The sequence below is a fragment of the Brachyhypopomus gauderio genome, chromosome 6 (genome assembly GCF_052324685.1).
Source record: "Brachyhypopomus gauderio isolate BG-103 chromosome 6, BGAUD_0.2, whole genome shotgun sequence".
NCBI classification, from domain to species: domain Eukaryota; kingdom Metazoa; phylum Chordata; class Actinopteri; order Gymnotiformes; family Hypopomidae; genus Brachyhypopomus; species Brachyhypopomus gauderio.
This window is the reverse complement of record NC_135216.1, coordinates 14,780,687-14,805,552: the sequence shown is the minus strand read 5'-3', so window position 1 is coordinate 14,805,552 and position 24,866 is coordinate 14,780,687. Positions and strand designations below refer to the sequence as shown.

The window sequence follows — 24,866 nt, the reverse complement described above, 5'->3', positions numbered from 1 at the left end:
AAGTAAATTAGCAATGATAGCAAAGCTTTGATAAACAGATGTTTCTGCAGTAAATTATATTCATCACAGATCGGTGAAAAACACTTATGCAGTCATGTCTTAGTATAGTACATCCTCTGAACTTGCATTGTATTTACATAAAGAATTTACTTAAAGAGTGTCTCCAGTCACATGACTGTGGCAAATGTTCGCTGATAGTATCTGAATTCTCATCAGACAAGTATCCCACACCATGTCCCACATCACATCTCCCTCCTACAGTGTCTGAATAGCATCCATAGAGAGTGTATGATTAGCTTGTAAAGAACTACAGAGAGTGGATATTAGATATTCTGCAGTACTATTCAGCCAGAGATAGGCCTCTACAATAGGAGGTTTGATGTCCTCATAATTCAATAGGACCCGCTGCTATGACGACAGATGTCACGGAGCCTCAAAGGTTCCAATTTAACATCGACTTTATTAGATTACAGCACAACAAATCATTTAAAAACATTTTCTGCACACCTTTGCATCAGGATGACTTGGAAAATATCATTATTCACAATCACCGAGTTGAGCAGCCCAACACTGTGTGATCGTTAGGTTCCCATGGCCTTTGGCTCCTATGATGAACTCAGAAACGGTCGTTAGTCACATCAGTCTGAGTGGGACAAGCATGCAGGACAAGCCCTAGTACGTCCTAGTACGGCAGTACATGCCCTAGTACGTCCTCATGATCTGCGCTTTGATTGGCCTCTGCTGTCTCCTTCTCCCCTCATAAAAACATGCTCTCCAATGGGCTGCTGGGAAATGTAGTATTTTCTCACAGTGACGCAGCAGTGTAGATTGTGTCCTGTAGTTAGACATGTAGGTGGTTGTAACACTGTGTACATTGCTTTGTATGGACTGTTATAAAGGAAAGATGCTTAACTAGAAACATTAAAGATTTTAATGTATATTTAAATAGGATTGAAATGGGCATATATTAAATAATTAAGAATTCAGTTTAATAGGTCAGAAAGCTAGACCCTCAACCATCAGCAAAATGGAACGTATAAACACTCGAGGTCTCATTCATGCAGTATGAATGCAAGCACTGTGCATATGGCTATGAAACATTCAGGTTGCATTTATGTCATAAAACAGGTTTTATGTAAAAACTCATATGCACTCTCATACATGCTCATCTCCCTAAGCTGTGCTGGGTGCTCTAAGCATGCATGGAGGGTCCTTACCTTAAAGTGCTTTCTCTTGAGGCATTTATATTCTTCAAATCTCCAGCAATACCCATCACTTCTTCTTCTCCTTGAGAAAATTGGTATTAGATACGGAGCATGTGAGGTCCTAGTGCAGCATGATCTTCAGAAAGGGCATATAGTGCAACAGGACACAGTGTCCTCTCTGCCTTCTGCCCTGGCACCACAGCTGGGTTGGGGGACGTGGTGGGGGCGGGGCGTGGGCGAGGCACGGCTCCCTAAGGGTTCCTTCACCACCGGACGCTGAGCTGCCTTTATACCTCATGAGGACACAATGCAGATCCTCTACTGTTCCCACTGATATGTCAATACCTGGCATCTTTGCTTCCTGCAGACACAGAGCAAAGCAGATGGTGAGCATCAGATTTGTATGGAGAACAATAAAAGAGGCTCCGTTCACGGGAATTTAGCTTGTTATGTTATTACTGGGGCCATCGGCTGCCGTGTTTGTAATGACTGCTGACAGGTGCGGTGTCAGTAAAATGCTGAGGTGGGAAGGGGTTCAAAGTTCATCCTTTACACGGCAGCGGCAGGTCCGACTCGCGGGCCGAACGGAACCCAGAACTGAAGTCTTTTGTATTTTCACAGCCACTGCAGTCTTTGTACTTGCTAATCACAAGGACACTAACGTGTATAGTTTAATGGCTATAGCAAACCTGACTGTCTTATTCCATAGAGGGCTGTTCCTTCATTCATTGAGCTTATGCTTGAAAAGTCTTGGCAGATTGCTTTGCACTCTCAGCGGTAGGAGAGTTGCGGCGTGGAACCAGTGACTCGGGATGGCAGCAGCCTTTGTAGTAAATGGTGGGTGGCAGACGGCGGCACTCGTGAAAGATGTGGCGGGGGTGGATGTGGGGTGGGTGGTGGTCGGGGTGGGGTGGTGTGGGAGGCTTTGTGCCAAGGTGAAAACGAGACGCACACCTCTGCCAAGTGAACCTGGTGGAGAGAGTGGTAAGAAGGTGGAGTGGCATCTCACGTGCCCAGCTCACCCCCCCCAGAAGCTGCACACGTGTCTGCAGAGTGTGAGCCTCCACACACAGTATGCAAGGAGACATGTGCTGTGAACAGTGCTGTAGCTGGTTGCAGGATGCCATAAAATGGAACCCCAAAGGCACTGTAATGCAATAGTTATACAGCGGTTACAGCGGTTACAGTGGATACAGTGGTTACAGTGGTTTCATCAATGGTTTTAACACTATATTTTGTAGACGTAATGTCAAGAATGTGGACATTAATCGGAGGGTGCTCATAAACATAGTCTGGGTTGTGTAGAGGTTTGACTGCAGTAGCCAAATCAGAACAGTGACTAAGATCACAGAGGTTGTGTACTAGATATAAGGTCATAGAGCTTCTTATTAAAAAGAAGCATTATTACATTCACTGTCTGAATAAGGAGTGATTGTGAAAGGTGATGGATGAGGGAAATAATAGTGTTCTCTAGTGTTGTTTTGATAGTTAATACATGTGGTCAGAAAGGTAAAACTGCTCCTCTATGCATAATACTGTGTTGTACATATCTGTGCACCTTTTATGGATTTTATTAATGTTTTTTCTCATTTGGCATTAAAATGGTTAATTTTGACATTTGGGTCATTTAATTCTAAATCTTTTTTCTCTTTCTCTAGAATAACTGTGTTAGCAGTTTTTAGTCAGCATTCCTCTTACTGCTATTGCAGGTGTGTGTACTTGCATTTGTGTGTGCGTGAGTGCGTGTGTGCGCACGTATGCGTGTGTGTGTGTGTGTGTGTGTGTGTGTGTGTGTGTGTGTGTGTGTGTGTGTGTGTTTGAGAGGAAAATTGAAAAGATAAAAAGTGAAAGCAGGGGAAAAATAAAATGAAGAAGTGGATGTAAGTGTGGGAGGGAGTGAGATGTCGAGGTTTGTGACCCATTTAATGCCATTCTACATGTGCAGAGGGAGAATCACAAAAGCATTTGGAGAGAGGGAGAGAGTGCTCAGACAGCCCTGAGAGAGAGTGAGAGGAGAGAGAGTGCTCAGACAGCCCTGAGAGAGCATGAGAGAGAGTGCTCAGACAGCCATGAGAGAGAGTGAGAGAGAGAGAGTGCTCAGACAGCCCTGAGAGAGAGAGAGTGCTCAGATAGCCTTAAGAGAGAGAGTGTGAGGAGAGAGTGCTCAAACAACCCTGAGAGAGAATGTGAGGAGAGAGTGCTCAGACAGCCCTGAGAGAGTGAGAGCGTGAAAGTGCTCTGACAGCCCTGAGAGAGTGAGAAAGAGAGTGCCCAGGTAGTTCTGAGAGAGAATGGGTGTGAGAGAGTGCTCAGACAGCCCTGAGTGAGAGGGTGAGAGTGGTCATACAGCCCTCAGAGAGAGTGTGAGGAGAGAGTGCTCAGGTAACTCTGAGAGAGAGTGAGAGAGAGAGTGCTCAGGTAGCCCTGAGAGAGAGAGAGAGAGAGAGAGAGAGAGAGAGAGAGAGAGAGAGAGAGAGAGAGTGCGAGAGTGCTCAGGGCTCTGGGCCTTGTGTGAGAGCGAGACTGCTGTAGTGGAGTTAAAACAACACATGCAGCAATGTTCTAATTGCTGTAGTTATAGAGTTTGCCTGTGTGCCTAATTACCTAGATGAAGACTGTTGACAGTGTGATTTTTGCTGAGTGCAGTTAACAGCCGTACTGAATGAGTACGCTGAAGAATAAAGTCTTTATAATAATAACCTCTTAAAGTAGCGAGGAAAAGCATCTCTCCTCACAAACATTAAAGTGAAGTCAAGGGGTGTTTCGGTACTGTATCCTCACAGGTGCCGTATGGAAGCCTTCACATTTACCTTCTCCATCGGCTCCAGGTTTTACTGAGGAAGGAGATGATTTATTCTCACTATTCTAAGGAGCCTACGTTGAATCTTAAGTGCCTCAGAGACTCGTTCCTGCTGTGGTGTGGGCATGATGCATTTGAACCTTCCTGGTCCCAACCTGTAACTCCAGTTTTGGGCTGAGGTGGCGGAGATGTTCTTGGATGCTCCTTACCAAGATGACTTTTGCTTCTTTTCAAGTAAAAAAAAAATTGTTCGCTAAAATCTTAAGAGATCTTCAAGAGTCACTTCTCCATCTTAAAGCTGTAGCAACACTCCTCTCCACCTTAGTTAATTACTTCCTTAAAGGCTTTGCAGGAGATAAACAGTAAATCTTAATTAGGTGGACTGTTCATTATGCCTGTGTGTGTTTTATCTATGGATCCTGAGTGCACTAGACAGGCCAGCTTAGCCAGTATAGTGGACAGTGTGTGCTAAAGCTCTGCATTTATCTCATTGCTGAGGTTAGGGTAGGAACAGAATGGTCATTTAGCTCTGTGTGTTCTCTCTGGGGCTCCAGCACAATCAATTGCAATGTCTGTGCCTTAATTCCTCATCACTACAATACTTACCCCCACTGTCTGCCATTTGCTTATCTTGTTAACCTGCGTTCCTCTCACTGCTCTTCTCCACGCAAGTGCTGCAGGGCTTTATGTTACTGTTCCTGGGAGACAACGCTACAGCAATATGGCTTCTTACAAATGATCGCTGCCTATAACTTATCGCTTTATATAAACCCCAGCCTTAAAGTGGCAGAAAGATGAAAATGTAACAAGTCGCCTATCGCCCTAAAAATCTAAATTTTATTTGATCTTAATGATCTTATAGGCATTTGTCTTATTCATGTATATACATATTGATATGAATATTTGAATGAATACATTCACAGTTTAATAAGCAATATGACTTTATAGTGTTCTGTGTCGGATTGTCTGTATGGATAGGTTCTGCTCATTACATATAAAGCAGCTATATCTGTAAGTTGTCATAATTAATCTGGTTTGCCTTTACCTCCTGATTAATGAGCCATGTTAACTCTCCATGGCTCCGTGTGTGTGTGTGTGTGTGTGTGTGTGTGTGTGTGTGTGTGTGTGTGTGTGTGTGTGTGTGTGTGTGTGTGTGAGTGACCATAGCTCAGGTATCTCTTGTGACTGGCCGAACTTGCACCATTCTTTAACATAAAGAAATCTAACTTACCCCTCCAATTATTCTTCAAATAGCAGTTGGACCCGGACTGGACCCCTCATTCAACTCCACTTCCAAGCTTCCAGCTTCATTAATGCGGATTGGTGTGTAACGCGTAGTGGGTTTGTGAGACTGGGTGCCCTTGTCTCTCACCACACAGAGCTAATCTGACATGGCAGCTTTCAGCACAATTATGGCCTGAAGTGCTATTGGCCTTCACAGAGAATCACGTTTGAACAGCTGAGCGCTCGAGAGTGGCAGGCAGCAGATCGGACATGTGCCCAACGTGTTCACCTCACGCCCGACATGCGTGGTGCACCGCACGCACAACTAACACACACTCCCAACACTCAGCGCAGAGGCTAAGCCCAAGACACAAAACCAAACTTTGACAAAGCAAGTTTGATATGGAAGGGCACAATGGAAGATGAAGAGATCAAATAGGGTTGAAACACATTTTAGTTGAGAATGAAAAATATGTTTCTAAGAGTGCATTTGTTATATGTCAGTATTATAAAAGATAAAGGTTAACGTTAGTCACCTCTAAAACTGTAAGTCACTGACACTCAGCAGACCCCCCCCCAAGACAAATGAATCTGTCACCTTAACTTCCCCCACCGTGATGTGCACCTCTCTTCCATTTGAGCTGCTCACCAGACAATCACACATGTTCACCATGACATGGTGGAGTCTTGTGCTTGTTCTCCTCTGAGCACACGGGGATCCGGTTGGCCTCACATGGCTGCATTACCACAGCACTACAACTATGTGGACATACAGTGTACCTGTTTGAGGTATGATAGGGGAAATTTAGATATGGGAAAAAAGACTAAATTGGTAGTAAAGTGACAATAATTGGAAATGAACAAATGCCCCAACGTGATACATTCACCAGCAGCCCCTTCCTTTCAGGAACACTTCACAGTCTGCTCGTCTGGTTTGAATAGTGAACCGTTCTCAACACATCACTGACACTGAATAGTGGACCGTTCTCAACACATCACTGACACTGAATAGCAGGGTTGCCAACTTTTGAAGATCGCTTGGAGTGAGATTTGAACCTGGAGAAGGTGGCGAGTGTAAATTGTTGACAGGGGTGGTTGGCAAACGTAAGTTGTCCGGGGGGGGACGTAAAATGGACACAAATTAAGTATTATATCGCGATCTATCGATCTATGCTTGGCGCCAGAGCGAACTAGTAACTCACTGAATCATAGATGTGGATCAGAGGTAAGTAAACTAGATTTTTTTTTTCGGTGTGAGATATCGCAAGTGTGGCGTGAGAGCGTGTGAAAACGGTCAAATGCGTGTGTCTCACGCTCAATGTGTGAGAGTTGGCAACCCTGGAATAGTGGACCATTATCAACACAGCACTAGCACTGAATAGTGGACCATACTCAACACAGCACTGACACTGTTTGGATGGTGGACTATTCTCAACACAGCACTGACACTGTTTGAATGGTGGACATTTCTCAACACAGCACTAACACTGTTTGGATGGTGGACTATTCTCAACACAACACTGACACCGTTTGAATAGTGGACCATTCTCAACACAGCACTGACACAGGCACGGCAGTGTTAGTGGGGGTTGTACCTGCTGGGCGGAGAGAGATGTGACACCCACAAACATTGAACCAACTGTGCTATGGTCACACACTGTTGTACCTACTGTCATTTTGCTAACTGGCTATACAGAACACACAGAGTAATGTTTCTGCTTTGCAGGGCTTTAAATCGAAACAGACTATCAGACTTGTTTGGTTCAATTTTCTCTTGCAATACTCCTTGATGAAGCCCATTCAATTGACCTGTTAGGAAGTGGAGAAACATTTTGCTGAATCCGGAGACTGCACCTGCGTCACAGGGACAGAGAAAGGGAGCAGGTCTCTGAAATGGACTCTCATGTGAATCTGTCCTCACACTAATAAATTACCACTTGTGTGTGATACTTACAAATAGCCAGAAAATGTTAATACATTTATGGGGTAGTCTGATCATGTAAGTTCAGGTCCCCAGCTGTTTCAGTGACATTGTGTGGATAGGCTCCGCCTACAGGGAAGAGAAGTGTAAATGCAACATACTTTCATTTATTTAAAATTTTATTTGTTTAGTTAACTATTTGTATATTTATTTATTTACTTACTCATCGTGCCCGTCCCTACAAAAAGTGAACATGTTTTTTATTCATTTGTTTGTTGCAAAATATTCAAGAACATTATAAGAAACATAAATTTAGCGTAACGATTGTATAAACATGATGAAACGTTTTATGTTGGCATGTTATTTTGTCTGTACCAATGAACCGATAATGCACAATTTATACTGTTACAGTGACTAAATTATGCAAAGTATTCTTACACATACTATTTGTTACCCAGCAAAAAACACATGATGCAGCAGTCTAAGAAGTCCAGTTCATAACCAGTCAATCAATACTGATTCCCTCAAATGACCTTAAATACAATTATTGGTCTTATTATACTGGGTTAAGTACCGGCAATCAGACTTGGTTTGTTACTGTGGCAATGCTCACTCAGCATCCTGCAGTGGAAACCCAGAGCCCAACCTTGCAGGCTGGTTAAGTTTTAATTCATCTTTTAAGCAGATATTTTGTGTATCATTAGCTGAAATGATTGCAGACTGAAACAATCGGAGGGTAGCTGGGCTAAGCACTGACATCCAAGCAACTTTTTACAACTTTGAGCAGTTCATCTTGTAATAGTTTTATGCATGAAGAGTTCTTAGTTCTAATCTGAAATGGATAATTTTAATCCAGCATTCAAAACAGTTTGGGGACTTGCAACAGAGCAGAAATACTAACCTCACAACTTAACAGTGGCTTAATACAATATATCTTGTGTGTGTGTGTGTGTGTGTGTGTGTGTGTGTGTGTGTGTGTGTGTGTGTGTGTGTGTGTGTGTGTGTGTGTGTGTGTGTGTGTGCGTGTGCGTGTGTGTGCGTGTGTGTGCGTGTGTGTGTGTGTGTGTATGTGTTTTCAGTGTAATTCTTTCTTGATTTTGCGACTCTGTGGCTAATGTTGGTTGTGTGTTTCTGTTTCTGTCTGCTGCAGGTTTCATATATACATGTGGTGGGACGTTAAAAGGGAGGAATGGGACCATTGAAAGCCCCGGTTTTCCATACGGATATCCCAACGGGGCGAACTGTACATGGGTCATTGTAGCAGAAGAGGGCAATCGAATTCAAACACTCTTTCAGTCATTTGCAGTGGAGGAGGAATATGATTTTTTATCCCTCTATGACGGACACCCTCATCCAGCGAACTTCAGGACAAGGTAGGCACTGTTCATGGAGACTAATGCCAGACAACGTCAAATGACTACTTACTGTTTCTGTTGTTAATGACTGCAATATCATCAGACTTTTACTGAAGGGCTGTGATGATTAAATATGATGGTGATTTATGTGCAGAAAGCACAGATTAATATGATAGAAATAATATGTTAAGGTCTTTCCAGGACCTGTGTGGATTAAGGTTGGAACTATCACTATTCTCCATTAGAGAATATGTAATGAACTAAAATCTGTACAGTGTAATTTAATGTGTGGTGAAAACAAGTGTGCCTTCCAACTTTTCAACTCTTCCAAGAGTCCTCCTATGATAATTAGATACAAAAAATAACCATAAGGGAATATTTTTAGTGAAATACTAGCTTTCATCACTGAAACATAACTCAACAGCTTTCTTCATGGGCAAAGGATTTTCTCCAATGACTGTCACTGCTTTGATAGTATTACATTTGACTAATATCGGTTAGACCCAAAGCCTATCCATCAAGCATTTTATTAGTGGATTAACATTTATGTAATGTACTTAAGTTTCTCTTAAACCAGTGTGAATCTCGTGTGCCCAACAAAACAGAAAGTTTGCTTTATTTTGGCATAGATGCCAGGATCATGAATCCCAGTGCAACAAGGTCAATCTTGTCATAAATAATGAATGCATGCAAATAAAATGCTAGAAAAACACTTCAAGTACAGTGACCAAGGTAAGTATAAAAAACCCAAGGCTGACCAAATATGTGTATTATTTACAGTTAAAGGTCTCTGAAGGAGCTCTGTAGGTGTTGTGTACAGGTCCCCAGCAGGTGTTTCTTCTCTAGCTTGATTTGCGAAGCAGAACAAAGGCAAATGGCGAAGCAGTCTAGAGTTGCTCCGTTCCTCGCCTCATCCATTACCCGTCCCAGCAGCGGCAGCGATGGGGCCTCGCCGACAGGGCTCAGGCATAGAGGGAGACCAACTGCGTTTTCTAGAAATGACTGGTCTCACCTGTGTTTGTTTTTCTGTCTATGTCAGCGTGTTCTGTGCGTGCCCCAGAGAGGGGGAGGCAGGTCGAGGGGGGGGGGGGAGTCGGGGTCGCCACTTGGGGCTCTCGTGTGATTTAGCGCTCAGCTGGGGCTGTAGTTTCATGTCTGGCAGCTTCCAGCTGTTAGCCAGGCTGCAGTAGGCTGGGGAGGAGTCTCCTGAGTCAACTCTCTCTCTCTCTCTCTCTCTCTCTCTCAGCCTGTCTTGGTTTCATTCTCTCTCTCTCTCTCTCTCTCTCTTTCTCTGTCTTTCTCTATATTGCTCCTACTTTCTAACTCTCTGCCCATCTGTTTGTGTTTCCAACTTCACTCTTTCATTTGAGGAAGGCAAAGGGTTTTATTTAAAATGGAAGTTGTGTTTTATTTATTACTACCAGCACTCCTTTGTTGTCAGGGATAACCTTTTCCTGTCTGTATAAATCGCAATAGATGTTTATTCATGACATAGTGTACAGACTAACCCAGGCCAGATCCTATGTTTAATGATGCGATAACCTGTCGTTGATTCAGAACACAACACAGCAGGGAACAGCCTGCTTGAACCTAACATTACACAGAGCAGCTTCACACAGACGCTTGATCAGAACGAGCACAGAGGAGGTCTTACCTTCATAAAACTACCCTTCCACCTTCCAACCAAACCTCAAGAAACAGGGAGAAAATTAGTTGAAAGAATAATCCAAAGCAGGACTGGAATTTTCTGTTATCATAGCCTTCTTTATTACTGGGACTCCTCTTCAATCTCTCTGTTTCTCCTCTTCTTGGGGGGGGGGGGTACCTAGGAGGAAGAAGGAGGAGTAATGATGGAGCGTAATTAAACAGATCAAAGAGGAAATAAAGCCAGCATCTGCAGGCTGTACGGTTGGGCCTGGCTCCGTGATGGTCCCTGGCAATGCAGGCAAAGTGCATGTTGCCATTCTACTGTACTAAATTATGCACCACAATTAGAGATTGCACTCCCATCTCTCTCTCTCTCTCTCTCTCTCTCTCTCTCTCTCTCTCTCTCTCTCTCTCTCTCGCCCCTCTGTGTTGGGAGTGCTGAGAATGGCCTGTTTGGAGGGAGTAATATATTGCGGTTTTATGGCCACCCTGGTCCTCCTTGGAGATCTGACACTAATAAACTGCTGCGAATAACAGTTCATAACGATTTGCTCGTATCCCCTAACCAACAGGCCGTTTATATTTTATGATTTAGATTAATCTGTGAATTCATTCAGATGTGTAAATTTAATGACCCCTCTGTCATCCTATGTCGGAGGGTGCTGTGGACATATTGACTTAGCAAGTGTGGGATTACATGTGGAAGCAGCAGAGATGCTGAGGATTCTTCTTCTGTAGGTGAACTTCACGGAGGATGCTTGTGTGTACCAGCACCAGATCCTATCAAGCACGAGGTTAATGTATCTGGTTTGCTTTTGATTAGGAATACTGACATGACCTTAGGTGCCATTTTGTAATGAACGAAGCCCAGGGAACAGTAGATTAACATAGTGAGGAGCAACAAGCCACATTCTTTTCAAATGGACGCTCACTCACACCTGTTCCTGCAGAGCATCCACCATGTTTATGCTACTTATGTGAAGTATTTCCAAACTTGTATTAGTTATTCATACACTTTGCATCGTTGTAGATTTGAGTGTTGAAATGTGAATCTTCCTGTAGATACGGGAGAGGACACTGTTCACTGTGCTGTATGCTTTATTTGTCCATCATGGATTCAACATAAATACATGCATAGGACACATTAGCCCATTTTATGTGTTTGTATTGTCAAGACAACAAAATTATTAGGGTTTGTATTTGAATTTGAATTAAAGTGGAAGAAGGTGTAACAATCAGGGCCATCAGCAGGACACATATTGAGATTGGGGGAAGGTTTTGTCATATGTACATTTACATTTACGGCATTTAGCAGACGCTCTTATCCAGAGCGACTTATCCAAAGCGACTTACTGCTTTGTAGGCCAGATAGTACAGATAGGCCAGAATTCAAGATACTATTGAGTCAGACTACTACTAAACTACAGGAGTCAGTAATTACCTAGTGTTTTGCAAGTTAAACGTTTGGCAAGAAGCACAAATAACCATAGACCTACATACAATTTAAGAACAACGGCAAGTGGTATCAGCTGAGTTAGTTTGTTAAGAACTCAACAAACAGGTGAGTCTTCAGTCTACGCTTGAAGACAGCAATAGACTCTGCAGTCCGAGCAGCTAATGGAAGATCATTCCACCATCTTGGAGCCAGGACGGAGAATAGTCTGGAGCTTTGTCTTCCATGAGACTTTAAGCATGGAGCTTCAAGTCGAGCCAAGCATTAGGTTCTGAATGCTTGCTGTACGGATTGGCTTTTGACCATGGACTTCATGTAGGAAGGGACTAGTCCATTTTTGGCTTTGTAAGCAAGCATCAAGGTTTTATATAAGCCAGATGTGTCTTCTGTGGGGATAGACAATGTTAAATGGTCAGCGATTAACGATTTTGCTTCCTGCAAAAAAACAAACAACCAAATGTGGTCTATATGGAAGAAATAGCTAGTCTTCACCTTGGACATAGTACAAATATCCATGTTCCTACGGTTGTATTTAGTCCAGACGCTGTAGCACGTTAATGCTTTGACCGTTTCGTTCAAGTAATGGTATAACGACGATTGTCTGCACGATGGCGTGAACACACAAGCGACCTGTTGCAGTGCGCTGCCAACGTGCAGAAATGACAACTGTTGGAGTGCTGATGGTGCAAGGGGCTGCGCTCGCGCCTTCTCTCGCGCACAGCGGACACTAAACAACTCTGAATTGAACTGAATTAAGCACACACCTCTTCTCATCCGAGTGTTTTAATCCGTGCAAAGCGCAGCTGCAATTCGTAACAACCACCCAAAATGTCTGTGTCTGTACAGCTGCAGGAACGGGCTTGACTGCACGGCAACAGGCGAACCACTGATCTCAACCCGCTCAAGCTGTCGTCTTCTGAAACAGTGACGGTGCAACCTTGCTGGACCATCAGCTTTTTTTTACACGTTTCGCGAGAACAATTAAAGAAACGAAATAAATAAAACACTCGGCGATTTGTAAATGAGCTTGTAGGACTCCTACAGTTAAAGTGCTCTTCTCCATAGCTGGGAGGCTATACTGTCGTCCGTATTGTGACTGGCGACGGTGTGCGTGTCGGAGTGTGAAAGACACTCTGTGATCGACACTGGGGCATAAGCACGCAGTCTTGGCCCTGTGGTGGTGGCAGTATAATTAGCCATCATTGTGTGTACACGCCTATGGCTGGGCGAGGCTGAGCAGCCAGCAGCAATTATTCATCCTCGTGGTGTCACTCAGGGCTGGCTGCCCATCTCCATAAATCATTTCTCAGGTTGTTGTGATGTCTGATCGAGCCGCCCGTTGGGGATGGTTCGGCGACAGCATCTCTCAGCTCCTCAGACTGATGTAACGACAGAATATGAAATTCATGAATTGCTGTACTGCAGAGAGAGAGGGAGAGAGAGAGATTTTGGATACGCTGAGCTTTAACCTAAAATCATATGCAATTCCATATTTCCATCTCATACATATGCATATCCTGTTCCCATTCACGGTGTGGATACAGTGAATGTGTGTGTTTGTCCTTTATTAGCATCCATGCTAGTGGCTGCTATTGACACTCCATGGGCTGGTGAGATGGGTGGGTGAAATCAGGGTAACAAAGTCAGATAATGGCAAGACGTCTTGCTTTTATGTAGCGTGTGCTTGCGGTGGTGGAGTCGATGAGACACCGCAGACAGAATTCTTCAGCTGCGCTCGAGCCCTTAACCAACCTTTACCTTATAAATAGGCTGGAATGGGGGGTTATATAAAACTCTTATTCCCACCTTTCGCACTCACTGAATCATTGTGAACTGATTTGGCCGTTAGTTACATAGATTGAAATTCTGAACACAGATCTCAGTACCGCTTCAGTGCCAGTGACTTTCACTTCAAGCGGCGTCACCTATAGCAAGGAACTGGACTGTTAGTGAGAGAAACCCCAGGTAGCTTGAGACGCCGCGTCCACTCGTCTGGTGGGAATAAGTAAGAAACAGTCGCGGCTGTTGCTGAGCAGAGCTGCGAAGGGACAGACCCCGGCAGAGGAGAGGCGGAGGTGGGACGTTCTTTGGCACTCTCCGGCTTGAGGTGCTGACACCTTGTGGCCAAAGTGTGAAGTGCGGTATAGACCTCAGTCTGACTCTACAGCAACCTCCCAGCAACTGGACCCAGAGCTCGCCGATCTTTCCTGCACATTGAACACTGTACAAATACTGTTTTTGTTTTGTTTTGTTTGTTTGTTTGTTTGTTTCAGATAGCAGGTGAAACCTGACTCAGTAGTGTCATGCCTTGTTGACAAGGATTAAGTTCTGTTTTTAAAAGCCTCTCAGTCTGCCATTCACAGCTGTTTATTCGATGTCAGTGCATGTGGATGGCCATATCTACACATTATATTAATCACAATGTTTAACATATCAGATATAGTAATTTCTTATAAAGGAATACACAGAACTGGCATTGTTACCCGTCAAAAATGATCAACAGCATAGTGACGTAACAAGAGCAGAGCACAGCAGCTTCTGGTGTGGTGTTTTAAACAATCGTGATGTTTTCCCAAATATATTCACTAGAATCTCACATAACGTTCACAAATCTTCCAAGTATCAGGAGAGACTTTAAAGTGCATGTAAACAGCTGATAAGCAAACATTTCCCTGTGGTCTCAAAATAGTGGGTTCTTGTATATATCGCCACCTTTTGTGTTAAGACGTCTGATGAATTCCCCTCCCACATCAGCCTTCAGTCTCATTGCTCCCCTGTCAGAGAATCACGCAGCAGTTACCTGAATCTGTCACAAGACATGCCACGTTAAGCCCTCCTTTAAGGGAGTGCTTTAGTGCTTGCTTATCCTTATATATTAAAGGTTGTTGTGAAGGAAGCATTTGAGTGTGGCAGTGTGGAGAGTTCTCCAACACCTAGCTCCTGGCTGACAAGCAGTAAAGCAATGTAAATCAAGACTGAGCACCTTGGCACCGAGTCAGAGCCAGAGCCACTGGGCCACTGTGATTGTCCGCTGTTCCACTTGTACCTTCGCCCTTCCACACTCTGCTGATTTCGCTATATACATTTTAGAGTTATTTTCAGCAGGAAGGTCCAAATAACGACTTCATCCAAATAACGAACACTTGATTTTTTTTTTGTTTGTTTGTTTTTAAAAGGAATGCAAGGTTTACTGTTGGGCCCCAATTTACATTGTATCCACAGTTCCAGTAACGCACTTAGCTGGTGGTAGACACCAATGTAGTCTGCTAGTCATGCGCTAGTCACAATGCACTTAAACTGTCGCGCATGTAACGTGTACACACGCCTGTTCAGCCCCTTATGACTCAAAACTATAGAAGTTATGACAGTTGGCTGACTATATTTGAGATGCTGTCTACAGTCATGGTACAAGTTGCCTTGCGATTTCTGTCACAGCATATCACTGCATGTCTCTGCTCACTACTGGTGGGACTGTCTGTGTTGTTTCCTTGGCTTTCATTATGGATGCTGCTATTAAACTAAGTAAACAATATCCAAGTCTGTTGAACCTATACCTTTTGGGAAGTAAACAATTTTTATACACAATTTGCTTTTATATTTCATGTTAATATTTAAGGTCATATCAAGGCTCTCAATGACTGAAAGAAAACCACAATGTAGCCATCGTGATCAGTGGTGATGGTGAAGAGATCTGGCTTGAAAAACCACAATGTAGCCATCGTGATCAATGGCGATGGTGAGGAGATCTGCCTTGAAAACCCACAACGTAGCCATCGTGATCCATGGCTATTGTGAAGAGATCTGCCTTGAAATGAACAGGCCGTGCCACAACAGGCTTGAAAACTGACAAGTACCATCAGGGGCACATCTGGACCGTTCCTAATCAACAAACAGACCATTAATGCTTCATTGACCTGGAGGCATGACAGCTAGATTATCTCTCTCATATCCTCATGTCCACCTGTCCACATCCTGAATTTGCTTTGACGTAAGAGAGCCTTGTTAGAATTTGTTCATTATGAATATGTGGACCCGGGGTCTTATAGAAGCGAGCAGGTCTGATGTGCTGTGTCATTAAGAACTCTGCTATGGACACATGAATGTCGAGCCTGGGGATATCTCATTGCCATCAGTCACCGTTACCGCTTGCTAAAGGACGCTGTCATCGAATACGAGCTCCACTGGCAATTTGAGTAAAAATGACCTCCTCACCACTGGAGAGCTGGAAGTGAATATGGCATTTATTGTTCAGCAGGGGGTTCAGAATGACAGGGTGGATGCTGACGTTTCCCAAATGTCTCTGCTCCCTTTTCATTAATGCAGTTACTACTTATTCAGTATTGCTTATCAAAGAGCCTTGGGGAAAAAAGTCATAATTCCATATGAGAACCATGTGAGAGTCATGCATGTCTGCTACTGATAAATCTTAATTTTATCTTCCATACTAGAAAAAGTCTTAGATGACTTTGGTGGTGGCTAGAGGTGGTTACAGTTAGGTGATACCCTCTGGAAGAGATGGTTACAGTTAGGTGATACCCTCTGGAAGAGGTGGTTACAGTTAGGTGATACCCTCTGGAAGAGGTGGTTACTGTTAGGTGATACCCTCTGGAAGAGATGGTTACTGTTAGGTGATACCCTCTGGAAGAGGTGGTTACAGTTAGGTGATACCCTCTGGAAGAGGTGGTTACAGTTAGGTGATACCCTCTGGAAGAGATGGTTACTGTTAGGTGATACCCTCTGGAAGAGGTGGTTACAGTTAGGTGATACCCTCTGGAAGAGGTGGTTACTGTTAGGTGATACCCTCTGGAAGAGGTGGTTACAGTTAGGTGATACCCTCTGGAAGAGGTGGTTACTGTTAGGTGATACCCTCTGGAAGAGGTGGTTACAGTTAGGGTTTACAGTAAGAGAAGAGAAGTCCAGCTCTGCTCTCTCACAGCTGAACCCATGACAAGGTGCTCTGGGTCTATAATGATGATCAGAAATGGACATGTCTGCAGATACTTCATATATCTTTATTTCAAAGAATATATATTAATGTAGTCTTATTATAGAGTCTAGCGCAAGGAGAAATATATGTGGTTAGAGCTGGATAATGTTTTGGGGGAAACAATGTTAAAAACGGAGAATATGTTGAACATATGTTGAAACATGTAAAGAGGCAATTTGAAAATATTAATCATTGCTTTAGTTTCTCCCAAGTTTAGTTTCTGAAAATGGCCATCTGCCAAGGTATTACCAATTAACCCTCAGCTAGTTTAAATAACATCTTAATCACATCACATCTTAATCTGTGATATGTATTTTAAGTGTTTGACATATTCACAGTGAACAAGGGGCATTCCTGTCCTGTGTATTAAATAACCAGCATGAAAGAATTAGGTGTGTAGGGCCTGGTCCACGCCTTCCCCTAGCTGGAGGGAAAAGCGTTGTGTTGCCTGAGATGCTCACCAGAGCAGAGGAGAAGGACAGGGAGAAGGACACTTAGAGGGAGACAGAGAGGGACAGGGAGAAGGACAGGGAGGAAGGTAGAGAGACATGGAGAGAGACAGGGAGAGGGGCAGGGAGAGAGACAGTGAGAGAGACAGGGAGAGAGACAGGGAGAGAGACAGGTAGAAGTTACATGCCACCACTGCTTCATGTTGTCAGTATTGTCATACTACCATAACTTAACATTAATATGAATATTATGAAAATATATGAAAATAATTTTTGAAAATCATTAGTTTGACATTTCATATTTATACTACAGGCAACCAAAGTCTGGGAGACACTGGTCTTTTATGGTTAGCCTAGTAAAGTAGGGATGTAATTGGTAGCTGGATAGCTGGTCATTGAAAATCATTGAATGCCTAGAAAATGAGGCACACTGCCTTCTTCCCTTTGTTCCATCAGTGTTACGTTTACACCACAGCACCACACGGCTGTCAGCACACTGGGAAGCTTCGTGCGCTCACTAGCAGAACAAAGATTTATTTTAGACTACAAGCACTTTTGATATGTGAGCAGAGGGATGGTTAATATAGTGGAACATGGTATTCTGGCTTGATTTCACTACCATGTAGAGAGTTCAGTGGTTGGCACCTCATATTTAGTGTCTGTCACAGTAGCACAGGGTCACTTCAGGTCAATGTCCACGACATATTGTTTTGTATATTATTTTTCACCACCTTGGATCAGTTGTTAATACAACATGACTTGTCAAAGTTAATAACAAGTGTTGGCTTCTCTTTAGCACCTGCTGGTGGGCATTTCATTTCAGAGCAGCAGTAAAGCATAGACCAGACCACATATCAGTCCTATTCTGTGTACCTGGAGATGCTTGCAGTCACCAAAATCCTAAACAAGAAGACAAGGCTTAAACACTTGTGCGGTTTTGTTAGTGTGCAGCTGGTTTGTTTAATAATCAAGTTTGAATTTGTCATGTTCATAAATTAAATTATTACATATAAAATGAGTGCATATCTAAAAGAGATATCTACAACTGTAATGAATACATATTTGATGATGCTGGGTATTTAACACCTGAAGAGTGTACTGTATATCTGATCGTATATCTGAAGTCTTTGTTTTTGTTTATATATACAAAGTTGTAAGATTCTTTATTCTATAGATATATCTATCCAGGTCACTGCAGATACTGTTAGGATCAGAAATGTCCAGTAGAACATAAGTAATGTATTAATAATTCATTTATTAATTTTCTAAATATCTGTATCAATGAGGTATCAACTGATGTACATTGAAAGGGTCTGCGGTAAAGGTAATGTAGCAGTGAAAACGGACTCCTAGATCAAAAAGTGTATTGAGTGGTCAACCTTGTATTGAGTGAATACTCTGCATTAGAACAGTGAGGTCTGTACAGGTTCATGTTTAGTAAAATTACTCCTCACATAAATGTCTTTTACTTACACTTCATCTGTTTATCTTTTACTGTTAAGATCGTTGTTAGACTGATTTCAGGTGAATTAACTCTGAATTCTACAGTCATCATTTATAGTCACTCATTAAATCTAGATTTCTAGCCAGCTACACATTTGTCTTGGAGTTTTCATTAATGATGCATTTTTCATAACTGAGCTTCTTTGTTGCAACAAGCAGCATCGTTTACTTAATTGTTCATATTCAAGAGCTTGTTGATACTGAATTCATTTTTAATTAGTTCTGCAAATATGCTACGGTGAAGTAGGCAAGGTCCACGCTTACCTGTAGCATTGCCTTTCTACCACTGAACGACACTGTTTGGCAATAATTTCATGCTAAATTATAATACATTGTGTTTATAGTTTTTAAATATCTGAGCCATTGTTGAGCAGAGCAATATAAGCTACGTGTTGCCTGCTTTAAAATATTACTCAGTTGCAAGTGTGCACATTAACATGAAACTAAATTTCATATATTAGTGTTTTGTCCTGAATAAATGCAGGAGTCCCACACTGTAGATTATTAATAAACCTTTTCCAAAATAAAAGTCCTTTCCCGCTACATAGTCTTATATAAATGAAACACATCACAATGCAAACCATAAAATCAGCGACTTCAGCCAAGTCACCAGAGGCCCTTTGGGTGGCCATCTCAGCAAGCCAGACTGCTTTTTGGTGCCTAGTCTGGTCAGAGCAACAATAAACAAGTAAAAAAATAGAACATAATATTTAAATGGTTTAAATTTAAATTTATTTTAAATATATTTAAAAGTCAGAGATTCAACTGGCTCAGTATTGCATTACAGTGAGGGAGAGTCTTTGCACACTATTTCAGCCCAGGTGGACAGAGCGAGAGGTGTCTGCCATTTTAGCACAGTGGTTTGCCACCTGGTCAGTTAACCTCTGTTTTGAGATTTTGGATGCTCTGTTGACTGCACGTGACTGTACTGTTTCTGTCTCAGTGTCTTCTCATTCTCCGCGGATCTTCCTCACTGTGGTCATGCTTCCACTCAGGACTTGGATGAGATCAGGTCATCTGTAAAATTAACATTCCCACCATGACACGCCAGTGTATTCCTCCTCTGTTCTTGCTCAACGTTCGTTAATTTGATACTCTTATCGGGCAATATTAAAAATATCGCCATTAATCTATTCTTAAAGTTGGGTTGGGAACTGGGTCAAAATAGGTAAGCAAACTATGATGAATTTCACCTTGATAGTCTAGTTCGACTGTATTCCTAACCAAATTACACAGTAGGGGGCGAGAACAAGTTTTCAAACCTGTGAATTACAACAACAAATTGCACATGTGCTTACATGGATGCAGCCGCGAAGTCGCCAGGTTTGCTTCATGGAAAATTCATTTTTAGGAAGCTTCCTAATGGAGACATTGAAAAGACTAAAGTTGTTTGCACCTTATGCAACACAGAATTCGTTTATTGTAGAAGTTCTACCAGTGTGAAGTACCATTTAAACGCAAAGCACCCGTTTGCTAATGCTGCTGACGCTGGGTCAAGCACTGATGCAGCCCAGGGGAGGAGTCGCCGCCGAAAACAGGTTAAATGTACTAAATGTTGGCTTACATTTCAAATCTCATGTTTAGCTGAATAAACATGTTATCAACCCCTTTTAATGTACAGTATGTAGGCTTACAAATTCATGTTTAACTGAAAGACCGTTGAACACGAGTAGCCTACATTTTATTGAGCATGTTTTTTTTTTCAAGTATCACCCCTTTTATATATATGTTTGTGTAATGAGTTCACATGATCCAGTTTAGTTAGGGTCCATGCTGAAGGTCAACTATACATCACCAACTGTACATGACCAACTGTACATGATTGATTAACTTTTCCTATTGCAAGTGGGCAGCAGTTTTGCTCCACTGTGACCGTGGGCTTGTAGATGAACAATTATACAAACGCATATGCAAATCTCAGACTCCCTGTGTTTTGGAGTGGCATGCATCACCTGTCACATATCTGCCTCCAAGGGTAAGTACTGCAGTAAAGAAGGTTGAGTCACACTGCCAACCCATACATCTGATCAGCTTGTGAGCTTACACTCCTCCTCAGTTCAGGTAATTACAGTGTTTTAATCCTACAGCAAACCCTCATGAAGTACAGAGTTACAAGACACCTGCAGCATGTCATTTGATGGCCACATTTAAATATCAGGGATACGACATCAAATTTAGCAACACCAATGGCCTGTAAACATATAAATTACTATCACTATCAAACTTTTTGTAGTGTGTCACATTTTAAAGGTCACAGCATTTTTCAGGTTTAGCCCATATTCAGAGTAGTAATGATGTCCACATCAGAGGTGCTCAACACACTGCTCAACACACTGAGAACTGGAAAACTGGTAAAGAGTGGTGTTGTGATATCTGAACATGCAAGAAGGTCCATTAGAGAGAGAGAGAGAGAGAGAGAGAGAGAGAGAGAAACAGACAGTGAGAGAGAGACTGAGAAAGGTGTGGGAGAGTATCCAGATAATACCCTTTCCATTTCTTCCACAGTGCAAAAATCATCCTTAAAAACACAGAATTAATTAGAGAGTGGTGTAACCTTCCTTACAGCTATTCCACAGCCTCTGCACTGACATCTCACATTTATTTATTTATTCATATTTCTAATAACCTTAGCGCCAAACATCTTTGGGCACATTGCTCTGTACTTCATAACAGTCTTTTTGCTAAATATTTTAAAATGCGTTATTAAAAAAAAACAGATGAAAAATGTCACAGTATTCCACACAGCACAAAACAAACCAGCCCCTTCATCTTCTCTGGGTTCGTTTGCCACTCCACTCTGTTTTGATAACACAGTGAAATCACTGCAGTTTTTCATTTCACTTTGATCTTTACCAGTAACCCTGGGTTAGGATCACACAAATATGCACAAATCCTCTGTTTCTAGTTGACTGAGAGGTTCCTGCTGAAGAGAGGTGCCAGGCAGGAAAACAGGAACAGGCAGTAATCAGAAGCTTAGATCGTATCACACAACATGTGTGTTGGGGAGTGAGGAGTGATTCTATTGGATATTTGGTGCCAGCAGATATAGAAGAAGGAACAGACTTGTATGAGTTTCAGCCAGAACAGCTGGGTGAGCTCCGCCCACACTGTAAAAACAAAAAAGTTGAGAAAACTCAAAATTTCAAGGCAACTTACTGCACTCGATTTTTGAGTTTTGATCCCAACTCAAACTCCTAAGTTTTTAAGAAATTCACTCACAGTTGAGCCAACTTATTATTTCTTGTTCCAATTATTTATTTTTCACATGTACTGTATATAAACTTAAGATTTTAAGTATTGCCTACAAATAATTCCAAATGATTCAAGTTATGCTAACTTACTCTATCTTGTTCAGATCATTTATCTTGCCCATGTATATGAACCTCAAAATGCAAGTTACAAGAGGTCCAAATTTTTTAAAGTTGTGCCAACGTATTATATTGTGGCGTGGTGTGGGAGAAAGAGCCCACAGACAAGTCCATTCTTATCAAGAACAGAGGTTTTATTCTCACCTTGCAAGAAAATTGGCACTCACAGGCATAATTAGATCAAACTCGAGGCCTTAAATAGCTTGGCCTTGCACATGAAACACAGGGGGAGGTCATGAAGACGGCAACGTTACACATACATGGAGGGGGAACTCGGATAATGCACATGTACATAAAAAATGGACCGGGGTGACTTAACTAATAACACACAATTAATAATCATTAATAACACTATACAGACATAAACACCACATAATACGCATAACAGAGCCGGAGCCGCAAGGGCTCATGGGTAATGACATCACCCTCTGGCACCCCCCCATTGGCCCGACGCTACAATATCTTGTTCAGATAATGTATAGCTATATCACATGTACATAAATCTCTAAATTCAATACTAAGAATAGCTAACTGAAGTTGGGTCATATAAGACAAATGACAAAACGGCTAAATTAACACATTTGTTATACCTTTCTGCAACAAAGGTAGTATTTCAACCAAAATACTCACAGTTGGACGTTTGGAACAAGAAATAATAAGTTGGCTCAACTGTGAGTGAATTTCTTAAAAACGTAGGAGTTTGAGTTGGGATCAAAACTCAAAAATCGAGTGCAGTAAGTTGCCTTGAAATTTTGAGTTTTCTCGACTTTTTCGTTTTTACAGAGTAGCGTAGGTCGCTGCTTGCCGCAGGTGAAATCCATTTCAAGATGTCCGGAGTCCAATCGCAAACCCCGCCCCATTCTCAACTAAGGAGTCAAATTGAGCATGCGCACAGGAGTGCAGTGTATATTTTGACAATGCAGGTTGTAAGGTCAGATCAACTTTTAACAAGAAACTCAATAAAGTAAGCTGATCCAATTACTTTGTTATCGTTTATGGTGCAATTAATTATTTTTGACTCAGCTAAACTAAAAATCATAGTAAGGCGAGCAATTTTAAGTTGGGGAGGAAATGCATGTCTACCTCATCACTACGTGAAGCAAATGATTGCTGTGATAGAGTGATAGAGGAGAGACTGACTGTTTTGGACATTAACTTGGTGATTTGGGGGCATTTACAAAATACAAAAAGTCAGTGTACCTTTAACTGTGTAGAATATTTTGGTGAACTTCATGTCTGTAGGATAACATTCAAATCTCAGTGTGTCATCAGACCTGACAAGCTGTTTTTTGTTTGTGAGAGCAACTTGCTAAATTGCTCTCCACCTAAGTGACTTCAACCCTGTGGACATCTGTTTGGTAAAGAGTAATCAGACAAATAAGGGAGTTGGGATTCAATCAATTAAAGCTGAAATGAGAAGTGAATCTCCTGGATATATGAGGGTCTCTTTCAGCATAATCTACTTATATTAGACTTTACTCACCCTGATGTTGTCTTATATACTTATGTTGTCTTAAAATATATTATATTTAGCCTCAAATATAAAGTCTAACATTGGTGCACAACATTGGTGCTTCATGTATGTTCTGTAATGGAAGGTACATTGTATCCCACACTGTAACTGGCCCTGTGTCAGAATCAATATTATGGCATGATTTATGCACAGGAATCTGGCGTTTTTCAGGCTTTCATCTCTGATTAGCGCAAAGGTGCCACTTGGGATTCTTTATTTGACCAACTCATTTCCATGTGAAGCAACATTCAGCTCATACTGTATAATTTAAGAAACACTTAGGAAGAAATGAATTGATTTCAGCATTGGTTATGGTACTTTAAAACCATAATTGATAAAAGTATTTTAAGAACACCTTTCTTTTGTAAAGCAAATATAAATACAATAAACATAAATTCAATACAAATGCAAATGCATTTAAGATGGCTGGACTGTATTCTAGCTCTCTTTCTGCAAACATGTCAGGAACATGGAGGTAGAGACAGTCTAGAAATTGTCTGTTTCGCCCTCTTACTCTGTCTGTCTCTACAAACTCGCCTCTCCCCCTTAATAGCTGAATAGAGTGTATGCTACATCAAGCGACTGTCACTGAAAATTTACCTCTTTTTTTCACCAAAAGGAACAAGGGTTTTTGCCACAGTCTGCTAGTCAGGTCATTACTTATATAACAGAAATACAAAAATTCAATTAAAGTTGTCTGTCATTTGACCTGCAGCAGATCAGTGAGGAAAAAAGACATTGTGGGAAATTAAGTCTTCATTGTATTCATGGAATTTTACTCTTTTGCACCTCTGCCCACCTCATTAAACGTAACATGCATGTTTTGGTGAGACACACACTGGGACTGAAGAGTTCTCCCAGCATCTCACATAATGGATGCATTTACCAGTTTTCAAACAGTGTCTTATTAAGGTTATTATTATTGTAGTTATCACACTTATCATAATATATATTATGTTGTTGCTTTTAGTTCGTGGTGGATGTTTTTGACTTGTTACGTCTGTTTTTTAGCATTCATTTATTCATCTTTTTTAAGATGTTATGTTGTCAACTAAGCATGTCAATAGAGATTTACTTGTATGTTTGTGTACCTCAATACTATAACAGCAGGGTGTATGGCACTCTGAATGGTAAAGCTCATTTTTATAATTTTATCATATCAGACAGAAGTGTAACTGTGCCTAAATTATTGTTTGGGGATCTGAATTATAATGGGTAATCTACACAGTGTGTTGCTGATGGGCACATTCTGTTTCAGTTTTGCCCTCACAGCATGTATATGGGGGTTGATGTTATTTCGTTTAAACTGAAAACCCATACTTGAAAGCTACAAAAGCATGTAATAGAATGATAAAGCATCTTCACCTTAGTGCTTCGGAAAAACGAACATACTGTGAAAATTATATACTCTCATGTCATGTAAATTGAGAGCGATGAAATT

The 24,866-nt window shown here is 41.7% G+C and overlaps 1 protein-coding gene across 3 annotated transcripts in view; it reads left to right on the top strand.

The window, feature by feature from the left end:
* The window catches only part of csmd3b (CUB and Sushi multiple domains 3b), a 336,693-nt gene that overhangs the window by 34,377 nt on the left and 277,450 nt on the right, over window positions 1-24,866 (top strand). For all 3 annotated transcript variants that reach the window (XM_077009034.1, XM_077009033.1, XM_077009032.1), the window contains exon 2: window positions 8,301-8,523. In XM_077009034.1, the coding sequence (XP_076865149.1) occupies window positions 8,301-8,523 (223 nt within the window). The remainder of the gene's footprint in view (window positions 1-8,300; window positions 8,524-24,866) is intronic.